We start from the raw sequence: 13,862 nt of genomic DNA on the forward strand, positions 1-13,862 counted from the left end.
ACACGTTTAACAATATTTGCTTATTCATTCAATATTGAGACAGAAAAACAACATGTGTTACTAATCGATGTTTTAAACCACGCAGATCATTCACCACGTACTTTTATATAACTTACTATTTAAGTAGCCACTGAATTTCAAAAATCATCTTTCTTTCTCCGACTCTGCTATTTCACATTGCGGTAAGTTTTCAATTATTTTCGTACAAACAATATTCAAGTTATTTGATTTTTTTCAATACAATTTGAAAGGTAATAAAGGGGAAACTGATTAAACCGAATCATGTTTAAACCTAAAACCTGCAGTATAAAGCAAACACCGCGTTGTGAATCTGATAAAACCGAACATCGGCCAAAACCGAACAAAATCTTAAATTACGAAGAGGTTCGGTTTAAACAGGATTCACTATAACAGAGTATTCCATCAGACAAATTTCAGCTCAGCAAAACGTCAAGTGTGTAAGAATAAAAATACAAACTTTACTAGCGATGAAAAATCGTTTTAAAACGATGACTAGGTCATATTAAAGAGTACTGAAATATAAAATCAGCTACGTTAGCCTACGACATATGGCTTTGTTGTTTACAGCCTAGTAACAAATATAATATATTCTGAACTAGCTAGTCCATTGTCAAGCACTATTCGGGTTCTGTTATATTTCTGTTACAGAACAACTTCTCTGAAGTTTATATGTTGATATTGCACAACATATACTTTTCTTCATATTACATTATAAGAGACAAGTAATTACGTTTTATTTAACAAGAAGTCGTACCAAATTTGATAATTTTCGGATGTTTCTTTTACCTTAAACTGGACTGAATATAAAATGTTAAATTTCAAACACGTTTTTGATAAATATGACGGTCACTGTAATTCTTACAGCAATGGCATTCAAAATAGAAAGCACAAAGAATAAAATTTGAAACCAACAAATCAAAACGAATCCCTAACACAAATAACTCCGGAAACTTTTATTTTTGACAGTTCGATTACCCACTTCCGATTTTAACACATGAAAAGTGATGCTCGCTATCAAGATACTTTGACAAAAACCTGTAAACCACTACAATGCTTACAACCTAAAAGTGCTTGAATGCATCATCCAAACCCTTCTATTGGTAAATAAGGAATTTGGTTTAACAACTGTTACATGTTTTTGGAACTTGAAATCAGTCATCAAAATATAGCATTTAATGCTTACATGCTCACTGCACTTACTACAAGTTAACGGTGCTTTCTTCATAATGCCATATCTGTAGACGAAACGCGCGTCTGGTGCAAATATAAACTTCAATCCTGTATCGATAATTAGTTTATTTCTAAATTACTCGGAATATAAGATTGATATAGACGAGTTTTCATTTCAGAAGTATGATGAAGTATTGTTGTTTGATTGTTTTCATCTTTTGCACAATTGGTGTGTCAAATGGCGGCAGTAAGTATTCTTTGCCTTTAAAATAATGTAGATAAGATTAAAGATTGACTTGCTAGACTTTCTCATGATTTAAAAAGTAACGATCATTTCACTCTGATCAAACGTTCTGCATACGAGATTCAAATGAGACAAACAGAGTTATAACCTTTTTATGTTACAATTATTCAATCGTGTTACCACAATTATCAACCATTTGTTTTTATAGTAATTTGGAGTAAATCCCGTCCAGTTATTACGATAATATTAGTACTTTGGTGAGCTACAGAGCTGTGCAAAACTGTCCAACACTACTTTCCTAGGTTGACATAAGAACAATAAAAAAAATCTGCATTTAGGAAGAACGATTTGTAAAACTTCTAAGCAGTGTAACAAGTATCTCGAGGAAATTTAGTAAATTCTTTTTATGAAAAATCAAAACGCAACAACAATATAAATGACTTTATATCTATATTCCTATAGTGTAATGTTAATGTATATATCAAAGTAAATCATGCTATAGTGTATTGGATTACTGTACAATTCAGTTCTTTCTGGAATATGCAACGCCTCCAACGGTACCTGTGGAAAAAAAGGTGTTCCATGTAATCAGTCATTCGGGTCTGAATGGACGTATACCGGAAAATGCTGCAATGAACGACCATGTTGCAAATGTAAGTAAACAAATAAATCAAGCATCGAATGACATGCAAAGAATTTAATAGACAGAGATAGTTAATTTTTGGGGGGAAAAAGAAACATGGAACAGTTATTCATTCCCTATCCTGAAATATTTTGTGCTCAACAAAGACAAAACATCTAAATATGACATGTTTATACTTAAAATATCATATTTGTGAAATTCCAGTCAAAGAAAAAGAAATAAATGAAAGTTGTTTCAGCTTTGTCCTTGAATATTTTTTTGTTACAATTTGCAGAAAAAATTTTCTGATTGTCTTTGTCTGATTATGTTTTGACTTTACGTCTGCATAGTACACACTTGGGAATATATATTTATATGTTTACATGTGATTATTTTGCAATCATTGTTATATACATAAATGAATGTCGACTTACTTTCAATAAAAACGACGATTAATATACAATAAATAAAGACAAAAATGCATTACGTCAGCTGTACAGTTTTAACATACTCTGAAAATCATTATTATGCGTTTGATACTACTTAATTAAAATTTCAAAGAATGACCGATCTTATATAAGTTTGAATACAGACTTATGCAAAACCACGATAATGTCAACGAACATTTAGTCTAAAATAATACAATCATAAAATGTATACACGTACTAATTTCTAAATTTACAGTAACACATTTTATAATTGTGCACTTTACATAGTACGTTCCCTTTTACAATGAATTTGATATTTACTTGTAATGTAAGTATAGGCCTTTCTTCTTTTTTTTTCCTTTTCGTTTTTTTTTTGTTCTTCTATTCTTTTTTGTTGTTTATATTTCCTTTGTTATTTTTTCTTTTTTTTTTTTTTCTTCCCTATGTTCAGTGTTAGTTTTTTGCTATAATTAACTGCTGTGTAAGATAAAAATGTTCAGGCACAACAATGTGGTTTATTTTGAAGAGTTGTTTTATTTGCAATTATTCCAAATCTTCTTAATCAAAGAAATAACTGTATCTTCTATATACATATAGCATGTATATTCGTATTATTCACAATGAATAAATATATTTACCGCATGCACAGCACCAGTTCTTTGTCGGGCTTTGGTTATACTTTCTTTTCCCCTTTTTTGGTTCACAGCTCTTCATGTTTAAAATAAGGTTTATGTTTTCATTTATAGTTGTATACTACTGTTGTCTTTATTTGAATTGAACATCTCTGACGAGACATTAACTATCGAATTGCGAATCTGGTGCAAAAATATTTGTACCGTTAATGTTATAGTGGCGTTATGTATTTGATCATAGTGGTTCATTCATTACGTTATTTTCTATATGCCATCGCTTTTTCTTTTTGTGTTTTAATTGCAACTTTGGATTAAATTTAATCCATATGTTTTCAGTTTTAAAACCGCAATGTGTTCCAGAAACTTGCCCAGAGGGTTACAGGCTGTTACCAAACCAAGACAGTAGTACTAGTTGTTATTTATATGGTGACAGTAAACCGTGGGAGGAAGCTATGGTGAGAATGTTTATAAATCACTATTAATCTGTAGGCAGAAAATAAAACTAATAAGAGATTACAATAAAGGTATCTTTGTTGTTTTTACCAAGTGAGACTATAGAAGTCTGTTTTAATCCCTGACTTGGGTAATTTACTACGTTATCATTGCATTATAAGTATAACGAAAGATAACCAGATTTATTATACGAAGAATGACGACTTTCAAACCCGATTTTATTAGTTTTTTAATGATCATGGTATTGGTGTTGTTTCTATGTTTAATTTACACAGTTCGTTGATAAAGGTCTGGTTAATTTTGGATAAAAAGACAATTTTCATACATAAAAAAACTTTGTAAATAAACTCATCATAGATATGTGACGCTTTCGTGATGTTGAACGAAGCCGAAATCAGTTGAACACCATTTAATCTGAGTCAACAATGATAATTTGATTAAAGAATAATAGCACAATTAAAACCTGAATGAATTTTGGTGGTTTACTGACTGCAAAAAGACTATTTTCATATTACCGACTTTTAACTCCTGAATACGGTGCAGGAAATGCCTACCCTTCCGGATCACCTGATTTTAGTTTCGGTTTTTAGTGGAGTTGGTGTTGTTTCTTAATTATTATCTATAACTGTTGATGTGAATGTTCCTTGGTTTTGATTGTTATTGTCTTTCTATAAGTTACGTTCTCTGTGTAAGAACATTCTGATACTCTGTCAAGCAAGAACAAAGATATCAATCTGCACAATTTTGAGGAAAAGTTTTCTGTTAAATGCTTTCTATACACGACTTAATACGCGGGAAACAGTAAACTTTCCCCAAAACTTGCACCGATTATACATGTGTACCAGGGTATCCTACCACAGTTGAAACCTGTCGAAAAAATATAAACCGGGAGATAAAAGTCCGTTATATGATAAAAGTCTACTGCTATCACGATATGGGAGTCATATGTAGATGAAAAAACTGTCTATTTACCAAAAACAAAAAAATCAAAAACAAATATGAAGTATAATGCTTAAACTTTTAACAATACTGTCTGGGCTTAACGCTGGCTAGTATTGACCCTCTAACCTCAGCTTAAAAAAATATATTATCTACTGTATATTCGTTTATTGTCGTGGATACAGAAAAACTTACATATTCGTGGATACTGAGTTTGGATTTTTTGCTGACGTCATCATAAAGTCTATTAAAAATGTGTCATTGGTTAATATTTTATTTCGTGGTTCATCTGTTCCCACGAAATCAACAAAACTTGGTATTCAACAAATATTAATGAAACCACAGTACTATAAACAAACAAATTCATTGAACGAAATATACAAAAGAATATGAATGTAATCTTACTAATTAATTGCAGTCGATTTGTGCCAGTACACCAGGTGCCTACCTGTGGAGACCGAACACGGAAAAAGAAGCCAATTATGTTTACCAGGAATTTATTCATCGTAAGTTGAGAATATACAATAATTTTGTTTAGATGAAAAATTATATCAAAGTTTCTATGTATTGCCTAATTCAACCAATTATAACTCTTTAGAAATGTTATAATGCTTAGAAGTATTTCATCTGTGTTAAATATATTTTTATTTCAAATCAAAATGATCTCAAATATATTTCGATAAATGTAACAATATTAAAACATTAAATATAAAAGCATTTCAAAACTTACAATTGGGTAGTATGGACAATCCTTCCCTTTTTCAGTTTTCGTCAATTAACGATGTTCGAACACAATGTCATTAATTTAAAAATATATATGATAAGCAAAAATTTACATTTATTTACCTATGAGATACTACATAATTCGCCGTTTCAGAATCTTATGCATCCTGGGTAATATTTTCAAAAGCGTACACCAAAGCGTTTTGATTGGTTTAAAACGTTATAAACAATGGAAATTTAACCAATGACGTAAGTCGTTTTCACTTTGGAGTACGAACAATGAACTTACCCATGATGCTTAAGATTCTGAAACGGCCAATATTGAACCTGGGTACTCAATGATAATTTCGAGTAGGAAGTTGCAGAGGTACGAAATAGTCAAGTTACAAAACGACGTCCTTCCAAATATTTGAGGTGCATTGTTAGATAGATAAGTAAAGGAAAGAGCAGCGAACAAAAAAACACTTTCTTGCTTTAATAAACTCACTCAAGAAAATACCTAGTCTTTGATTGTGTAGATTCGGTACGTTGTTCTCTACATTGAACATGGCGTAAAAACAATTGTGTATTTCCACCCGGATGTCAAAAAACGGTAATTTAATGAGCTACGAAGGCGACTTTATAAACACATTTAACTTAGTAAATGATGAATAAAAATCACATTTGTTATGTTCATTTTATATATATATTTTCTATATTTACTAAACTAATTCTTATATCGGCAAACATTTTTTTTAGATTTGTACCAATACGATTACGCACCATAACAGTTAACATCGTTTGAACTTATTCTTTTTGTTCCCTTAAACCTCAACAGTATCAATTTATCTTGTTTCTTTGAAAAATTCTGGCCAATAATACGGGAGTTGTTTCCAATCAGTTTCGCTAAGTAATAAATTGTTTCAAGTTGTAAGGTCTTTTTTTTTAATTCATTTGAGTTGATATTTATGTTCATACTGTATTTTTATTCTACTGATTTTTTAATTTTACATTTAATTCATTTTACAGCAAATATATTTATTTTATGGACTGGTGCAAACGATAGAGACGGAGATGGGACCTATACATTTTACAAAGAAAATGGTCCATTTTCAAAAGATCTTCTCCCATTTGGATCAGGTAAATTTGACTCATTTTGGATAATTCATTAGCATTATATAAACGATACGTTGATGAGACAGTAAACATACAACACAAAAAAGAATAAATGTAGAACAGTACCGACGGTGGGCACTATTTGTGCTGAATGTTCTTACACTTCCAGAGCATTTGATATCACCGCTAGTCTTTAAATGTTGTGTTTCGTTTACTGCTGTTTTCTTTTAGTTAAATTTCTTTTTTTTTCATGGCGTTGTCAATTTCAATAAGAAGATGTAATATGAGTGCCAATGAGACACAACTCTCCATCCATGTCAAAATTTGTAAAAGTAAACCTTTGTTCAAACTGACCAGCAATAACGTTTTTTTCGACTAACAGGTTGAAATTCAATTTCGCATGGTTTTTGTTATACAATCTTAATATGATTTAATTCAATAAATGGTTTTGAAAAAGACAATTGTTATGATTAGTGCAATCAATTGCAGCATTAACACTGCTGTCAATGTAGTTTAATCTATCGATGTGTCGCTTTAAAATACATTATAGTCGTGAGCTCATTTAATAAAATAACAAAAATATACCAAAGACAAATTGGGGCCTTTTATAGCTGACTATGCGGTATGGGCCTTGCTAATCGTTAAAGGCCGTACGGTGACCTATAGTTGTTAATGTCTGTGTCATTTTGGTCTCTAGTGGACAGTTTCATTGGCAATCATACCACATCTTTTTTTATATTATTTAAACTAGATAGGTACCTTTCATTGACATTACATTCCAGAATATGTTTTTAAATAAGAATTATTTGAGGTTAAACATAGCAAATCAAATATTATAATTTTTAGGGAATACAATTATTTTTTTTGAAATTCGAAAGAAAGTTATTGGAGAAAGAATCGGGTTTAATGACACTTGAATAGATATCGGTGACTTTTGTGGACAGATATATTTTTTCAACTATTGTGGAAAAAATATTCGAATATAACAGTGCCTCTAGAATAACAGTAAGGAACAATTTATTTATGAGAATACGAAACTAGAAGCAGATAGATCTTCCACAAGACGAGGTAGAGTACACATTGAAGCTGGGTTTTTGTAAATTTTATAGGAGGGTTGCGCAAGATTGTCTGTCACTTGAAATTGTCCTTCTTGTTTTTTTTTAATACGTAACAAATATTCGGTTCATTATTTCAGACGGTTTTCCATTTGGTGATATCGAGCCCTATGTGACGATACAGTATAACAGTGTTCGACGTTTGTGGTTTTGGACCAGTTCGATCAGTTTTTTTTCTTATCGTTACATATGCGAGTATGAACGAGTAAGTATACTCCTTCGTTTAGCCTTTAATTGTAAATATATTAAATTTCCTTCAAAATATTAATATATAACTTCAACATTCTCATGAAAGCTTCAGTACATGTCACAGATAGGTTACAACCGCCTGGTATTCGATACACATATATTATGTTTTGTTTAAAAATAATGTTTTGGTACTTTCATTCGTATAAGTGGTATTTGCTAAATAACCCTGGTTAAGGTGGTACCTAACACTACAGGGAGATAACTCTGTAAAGTCAGCTAAACGCTTTAATTACGTTGTGTTGTAAAAGGAATATTAAGCTTCTCAATGATCAAAATTGGTGGTTGTCAAATTGCTATATAACCAGTGTAATATTTCTGACAAAACGGTTGGTTCAAAATTTTTGAAATTTTTATATTTTTGTAAAAGGGTCAAAGTAAATACTTTGTCAAAATTTTAAGAAAATTAAACGAGCCAAATTAATTTTAGTTGAAGTGTTGGGTACCACCTTAAGAGCAAATTTCTAAAGCCGTTCGTTAAATGAAAAATGATTTACCTCGATACTGGTATTTTTGACAGATGCCACTTGTAAACATGATAAAATTACTTCAATTCTACCAAATGTTCTTTGTATCCAATTTAACGGAATGTTAATTTAAGACTGATTAATGGCCGTCTGCTGTTGTCTGCTCTTTGGTCGGAATGTATATTCTATGACACATACCCCATTACCATTCTCAATCTTTGACACATACACCATTACCATTCTCAATCTTTGACACATACCCCATTACCATTCTCCATTTCATTATTGTAAACATGTATTCTACATGCTCTATGAAAAGTCTTCCGGAGGTCTTTGGAAGTCGCGTTATTTTGAGTTTTGGTATTTCCCATCTGCCGTGGTATTTTTTGGCCAGTAACCCCCGGCACGTTGAAATCCATTGTAAGCTCACCTGGCCCGAAGGGCCAAGTGAGCTTTTCCCATCACTCTGCGTCCGTCGTCTGTCGTCGTCCGTCGTCTGTCGTCGTCCGTCGTCATAATTTTTACAAAAATCTTCTCCTCTGAAACTTCTGGGCCAAATTAAACCAAACTTGGCCACAATCATCATTAGGGTATCAAGTTTGGAAAATGTGTCCGATGACCCGGCTAACCTACCAAGATGGCCGCCATTGCTAAAAATAGAACATAGGGGTAGAATGCAGTTTTGGCTTATATTTCAAAAACCAAAGCATTTAGAGCAAATCTGACATGGGGGGTAAAATTGTTTAAAGGTCAAAATCTATGTGCCCTGAAATTTTCAGATGAATCAGACAACCCGTTGTTGGGTTGCTGCCCCTAAATTGGTATTTTTAAGGAAATTTTGCTGTTTTTGGTTAGTATCTTGAATATTGTTATAGATAGAGATAAACTGTAAACAGCAATAATGTTCAACAAAGTAAGATTTACAAATAAGTCAACATGACTGAAATGGTCGGTTTACCCCTTTAGGAGTTATTGCCCTTTATAGTCAGTTTTTAACCATTTTTCGTAAATCTCAGTGATCTTTTACAAAAATCTTCTCCTCTGAAACTACTAGGCCAAATTAAATCAAACTTGGCCACAATCATCATTTCGGTATCAAGTTTAAAAAATGTGTCCGATAACCCGGCTAACTGACCAAGATCGCTGCCGCGTCTAAAAATAGAACATAGTGGTAAAATTTGTAACTCAAAAACCAAAGCATTTAAAGCATATCTGACATGAAGTAAAATTCTTTATCAGGTCAAGATCTATCTGTCCTGAAATTTTCAGATGAATCAGACAACCCGTTGTTGAGTTGATTATGCTGTTTTTTTGTTATGATCTTGAATGTTATTATAGATAGAGATAAACTGTAAAAAGCAATAAATGTCGGCAAAGTAAGATCAACAAATAAGTCAACATGACGAAATGGTCAGTTTTAGGAGTTATTGCCCTTTATAGTCAATTTTTAACCATTTTTGTAAATCTAAGTAATCTTTTACCGTTAATTTTATTACAAAAATCTTCTCCTCTGAAACTACTGGGCCAAGTTCATTATAGATAAAGATAATTGTAAGCAGCAAGAATGTTCAGTAAAGTAAGATGTACAAACACATCACCATCACCAAAACACAATTTTGTCATGAATTCATCTGCATCCTTTGTTTAATATTCACATAGACCAAGGTGAGCGACACAGGCTCCTAAGAGCCTCTAGTTAAAAATACACCAACAGATAAAAAATATCTCAATATATAGGAAATAATTGAAAAATACTATTTCTCTCATCCAATAAAACTCCAGCATTATTCTATTACATGCAAGTGTATGCCAATACATACGCATTTTTTGAAACTGTATATCTTTTTAAAGTTTTGAAAAATTGCTTAACCTCCTTTGTATTGATACTCTGTTTTAAATATGAAATTATTAACACCTATGTGCAAAATGACATCTTTGCCTAACGAGGTCAATAATCGTTGATTACGCACCGATTTCAAGAATAACTTTTTGTCTTGGCTTGGATTAAGGGAATCGATTTTTTTTCAAAAAAATGATAAAAAAATCGTATTTGAAATCAAACCTGTACTCCTCTTAGGTTTATGCAACTTGCTGATTTCAAACCACAAAAAGTAAAATATTTATAGCTTTATTGGTTGACAGGCAGGAGTATTATTAGTGAGCAATAGCGCACAGAATCAATTGTTGACAAATATTTTTCAATGTATACAATTTAAACATATCATGTGATCTCCATTTTTAAATCAGATAGTAGTTATTTTAATGTGTCTGTTGATTTATAGTATTGTCTTTTCAGAGAGTCTGTCCGTAGAGAGGATATATGCCATTGCAGTACTTGATGTAATAAAATCTTTGAAGCAGATTTTTCCTTTCTTGTAAAATAAAATAGAAATGAAATATACCAATGCAAAATTAACAATTCCGTTGTTACTTTATTTCCGATCGATGAGTTTGACTGCACCTCTCATATCTTTCGCTCCTCTTCCTACCGCCCTAATACTACGTACTCTTTTCCGACAATTTAGAGAAAATGTCTAAATAAGGGAACTAGGTATTGCAATGACATATGGTTGCAATGATAATGTCAAATGAGTAATATTGAAAAAGTCTTCTTTATGTAGATTTTCCTTGTGAGCTTTGATGACAGTCTTTTACATGTTCATACTCCGCTAGGCTTATACAACATGAGAACTATGCACTGCATGTTTATTTTCAAAAATGTCCGAGAGGCTACACACTTGACAAAGGATTCAAAAATAAGTGTTCTCCAATATACAGTATAATTTGTGGTGTAGCTCTTTAGTTCTGTCTTTTTAAACCAGTCAGATCGAAACCTTTACATGATGAAAAAAGTAAATCATCCCTATTTAGTTTACAATTAACATGATTAAGGAATTGATGCAATGAGCATCAGCAGTGTTCGACATTTCAGGGAGCTGAATTTTCTAATTCCGCCATGTTACTAACTAAGTCTGTTCCTATTGTATCCTACAGTTACATCAAAACTACAGTATAGGACCTTGACTTAAAACAATTCACGAACCCTCTAACATGTGGCTGTTCCAAAAAAAAAATTAAAAAAATCTATTATTTAGAAAATAAGTATCATCATATATAAATAATAATTTCTAAATTTTCATTTTGAATAATACAATACAAATATGTTTGTTATAGTGAAATTGTGTATTGCAAAAGTTTACAATATCAAAATAATTTAATTCTCCAAATTTTAATGCTGAACGTTATAAATATCAAGATTGTTCTGTCTGCAAGGTATTCTATATAATTTCGGATATAAAGGTAATGTTTTTTATAAAGTCTTTGTCTTCTTAAATTTGTTTTCAATACATTTCAAAATATAGATAAAACAGTTTTTTTTTAGAAAGCATACATTTAAAAATATGGCTGCATATAAAAAAAAGAAAAAGTAAAAATCGAAATGTTAATCAATATGTAAAATATTAATGTAATTGTTCTGTAATAGCTTTCAGTTGTAATGGTTGGAATGGAATAGGTTGAATTAAGTCAATTGATCGTTGCTATAGGTTGGTTAAATGTGGTGGCATGTTTAAAATTTACTTGTGTGAACTTTGAGACAGTGTTGAGGGCACCTTATCTCGTGTCTCTGCAATACCATGTCTTACGTCACTTATCGAGTTTTCACCTGTCGTACCCACCATATAGGTAGATTATTATATGTAACCAATATGTGTACCTTTCTTTAGGCAGATATAATAACTGCTATTATTGGAAATTGTTGAGGACAACTCTTTTCTTTTTCAACTTTCTGCGAGAGCAATATGTAACTTGTCGGTTTTTTTTATTAGTTTAAATGGTAACAGTCATTACAGTGTTTGGCGGAACTTGCTGAGTTGAAATCTCACCTCCACCGTTAACAAATGCCGTATTTATCACTGTGTTGTTGATGGTGAGTGTGGGAGTAATCTGATGTTTCCTTGCCTCCATTGTGTCCAAAATATCAAGCCCGTGTATTACATCGTCCGTTAACGGCGCTTTTCACACATCCTATTGTATGTTACTCTTTCAATGTTGAGAGAGGTGTTCTTTGTAATATTCCTATTAACCCCCTGTTCACCCAATCCACGAAGCATTTCGGTATCCTAATCTTCAATATCTTCTAGAATTACTTTTGTAATTCACTGATGTTATCATTGCAGCAGTATCCATAATCATGCTAAAACTGTGGTCATATAGAGTGCCTCGTACTGATAGGCGATTTAAATGGTTCGTTTGATGAAATATCGAACGAGGACGTAGACCACTGTTCGGTTTAGTCATTAGGTGATGTTGTGTTGCAAAAAGACTTGGGAGCCGAGCGTTGGCCTGCTGGCCCGACTCATTGTTGTGTAAAGACTCCGTTATTTGAGTACGCTTTAATTTGTTCTGTGTCCAGGTGAAGGTGAACGTTGCCTACAATAGCCAAGATTTTTTGAGTTTCTCCGTGGAGATGCTGACTATTGTCCTTAAGGACTATAAGATCTCTAGCTTGAAGGAGGTGATGTTTGTCGATATGTATTAAACTTGGATGTATTTCTATCTGGTGATCTACAGCTTTTATATTGATCAGGTGATCTTCTATTGATCTGGTAGTCTTCCAGGTTCATATTAATCAGAAGGACGAAGGTTATATTCATAAGCCAATCCAATGTTATGCTGATCAGTTGAAATCATAACATCACATAGTTTTGTGACAATTTAAACGTGGTTACTCATCTCATTTTTATAAGGACTGCTCATATTCCCTTTATCGGTCGGTGATACTGCGCCATTAACAAAGAAGACTTGCCGATTGGCATATTGGTAATTTTTAATTCATGTATCGCCATTTGAGTTTTTTTAATTGTTTTAACGCTTTGTTGATAGTTACTGGGTTTCTCTCTATGTTTACCCTGTGAGCGTACCCAAAGGCAACATCGGCCAGGCAATCACAGATCCTACACACATTTTTTTGTTGTTTTCCCATTGTCGTCTACTGGCAGTCAGTTTTATTGGTAAATAAACGCCCTCCAAGTTATTACTCCTCTTTGATGGAATATTTACATTTTTGGGAGTTGTTAGCTTCGGCTCCTGTCTCGTGCATCAGCATGTTCTTGCTGTTTCTACGCTCCTTTCATTTCCTCTGCCAATCCCTGGTATTGATCGTCAGTGGAGTCAGCTCGCTATTTTGCAAGCATGTAGAGCTCAAGGAACTGACGAGTTTGTCATAATTGGAGTCATAAATGTGGCAGCAGGAGGATTTGCCATTGAAATGATTGACTCGACATCGTTGGTTCTGCATTGGATAAATCTAATAGGATCCTCTTGGAGCCAATTGTTTGTGTAATGGTGTGCTGTTCTGAACCAATTATGATTGACTCATAGTATTCGTTAAGAGTGTGTAGGTAAAGGTAACAGTAGCCTACTGCTGTTCAAAACTTGTAAATCCATGGGGGAAAAAATGGGATAACAAACTTAAACTGAGTGAAACGCATTAAATATAAGAGGAGAACATCGACATAGCATTAAAATGTAACCCACACAGAAACGGACTTAGCATTAGTCAAAATCCGATGAGAATAACAAATATAACATCAAAAACAAATACATGAATTTGGGATAATAAGTACTGTGACACTTCTTAAAGTAATGTGAATTCACACTCAAATATCAGAGAAATCAAACAACACAACGGAAACACAACGTTAAA

The 13,862-nt window shown here is 32.4% G+C and overlaps 1 protein-coding gene across 1 annotated transcript; it reads left to right on the forward strand.

Moving 5' to 3' along the window:
* The first annotated feature begins 88 nt into the window (after positions 1–88).
* On the forward strand, positions 89–10,517 carry LOC139525995 (uncharacterized). Its single transcript, XM_071321180.1, has 8 exons — positions 89–182; positions 1,371–1,438; positions 1,963–2,088; positions 3,454–3,572; positions 4,928–5,015; positions 6,241–6,351; positions 7,523–7,647; positions 10,452–10,517. The coding sequence occupies exons 2-8, from the start codon at positions 1,375–1,377 to the stop codon at positions 10,464–10,466; spliced, it is 648 nt and encodes a 215-aa protein (XP_071177281.1). The 5' UTR covers positions 89–182; positions 1,371–1,374; the 3' UTR covers positions 10,467–10,517.
* The last annotated feature ends 3,345 nt before the right edge of the window (positions 10,518–13,862 follow it).

The sequence above is a fragment of the Mytilus edulis genome, chromosome 6, assembly GCF_963676685.1.
Source record: "Mytilus edulis chromosome 6, xbMytEdul2.2, whole genome shotgun sequence".
In the NCBI taxonomy this organism is placed as follows: Eukaryota; Metazoa; Mollusca; class Bivalvia; order Mytilida; family Mytilidae; genus Mytilus; species Mytilus edulis.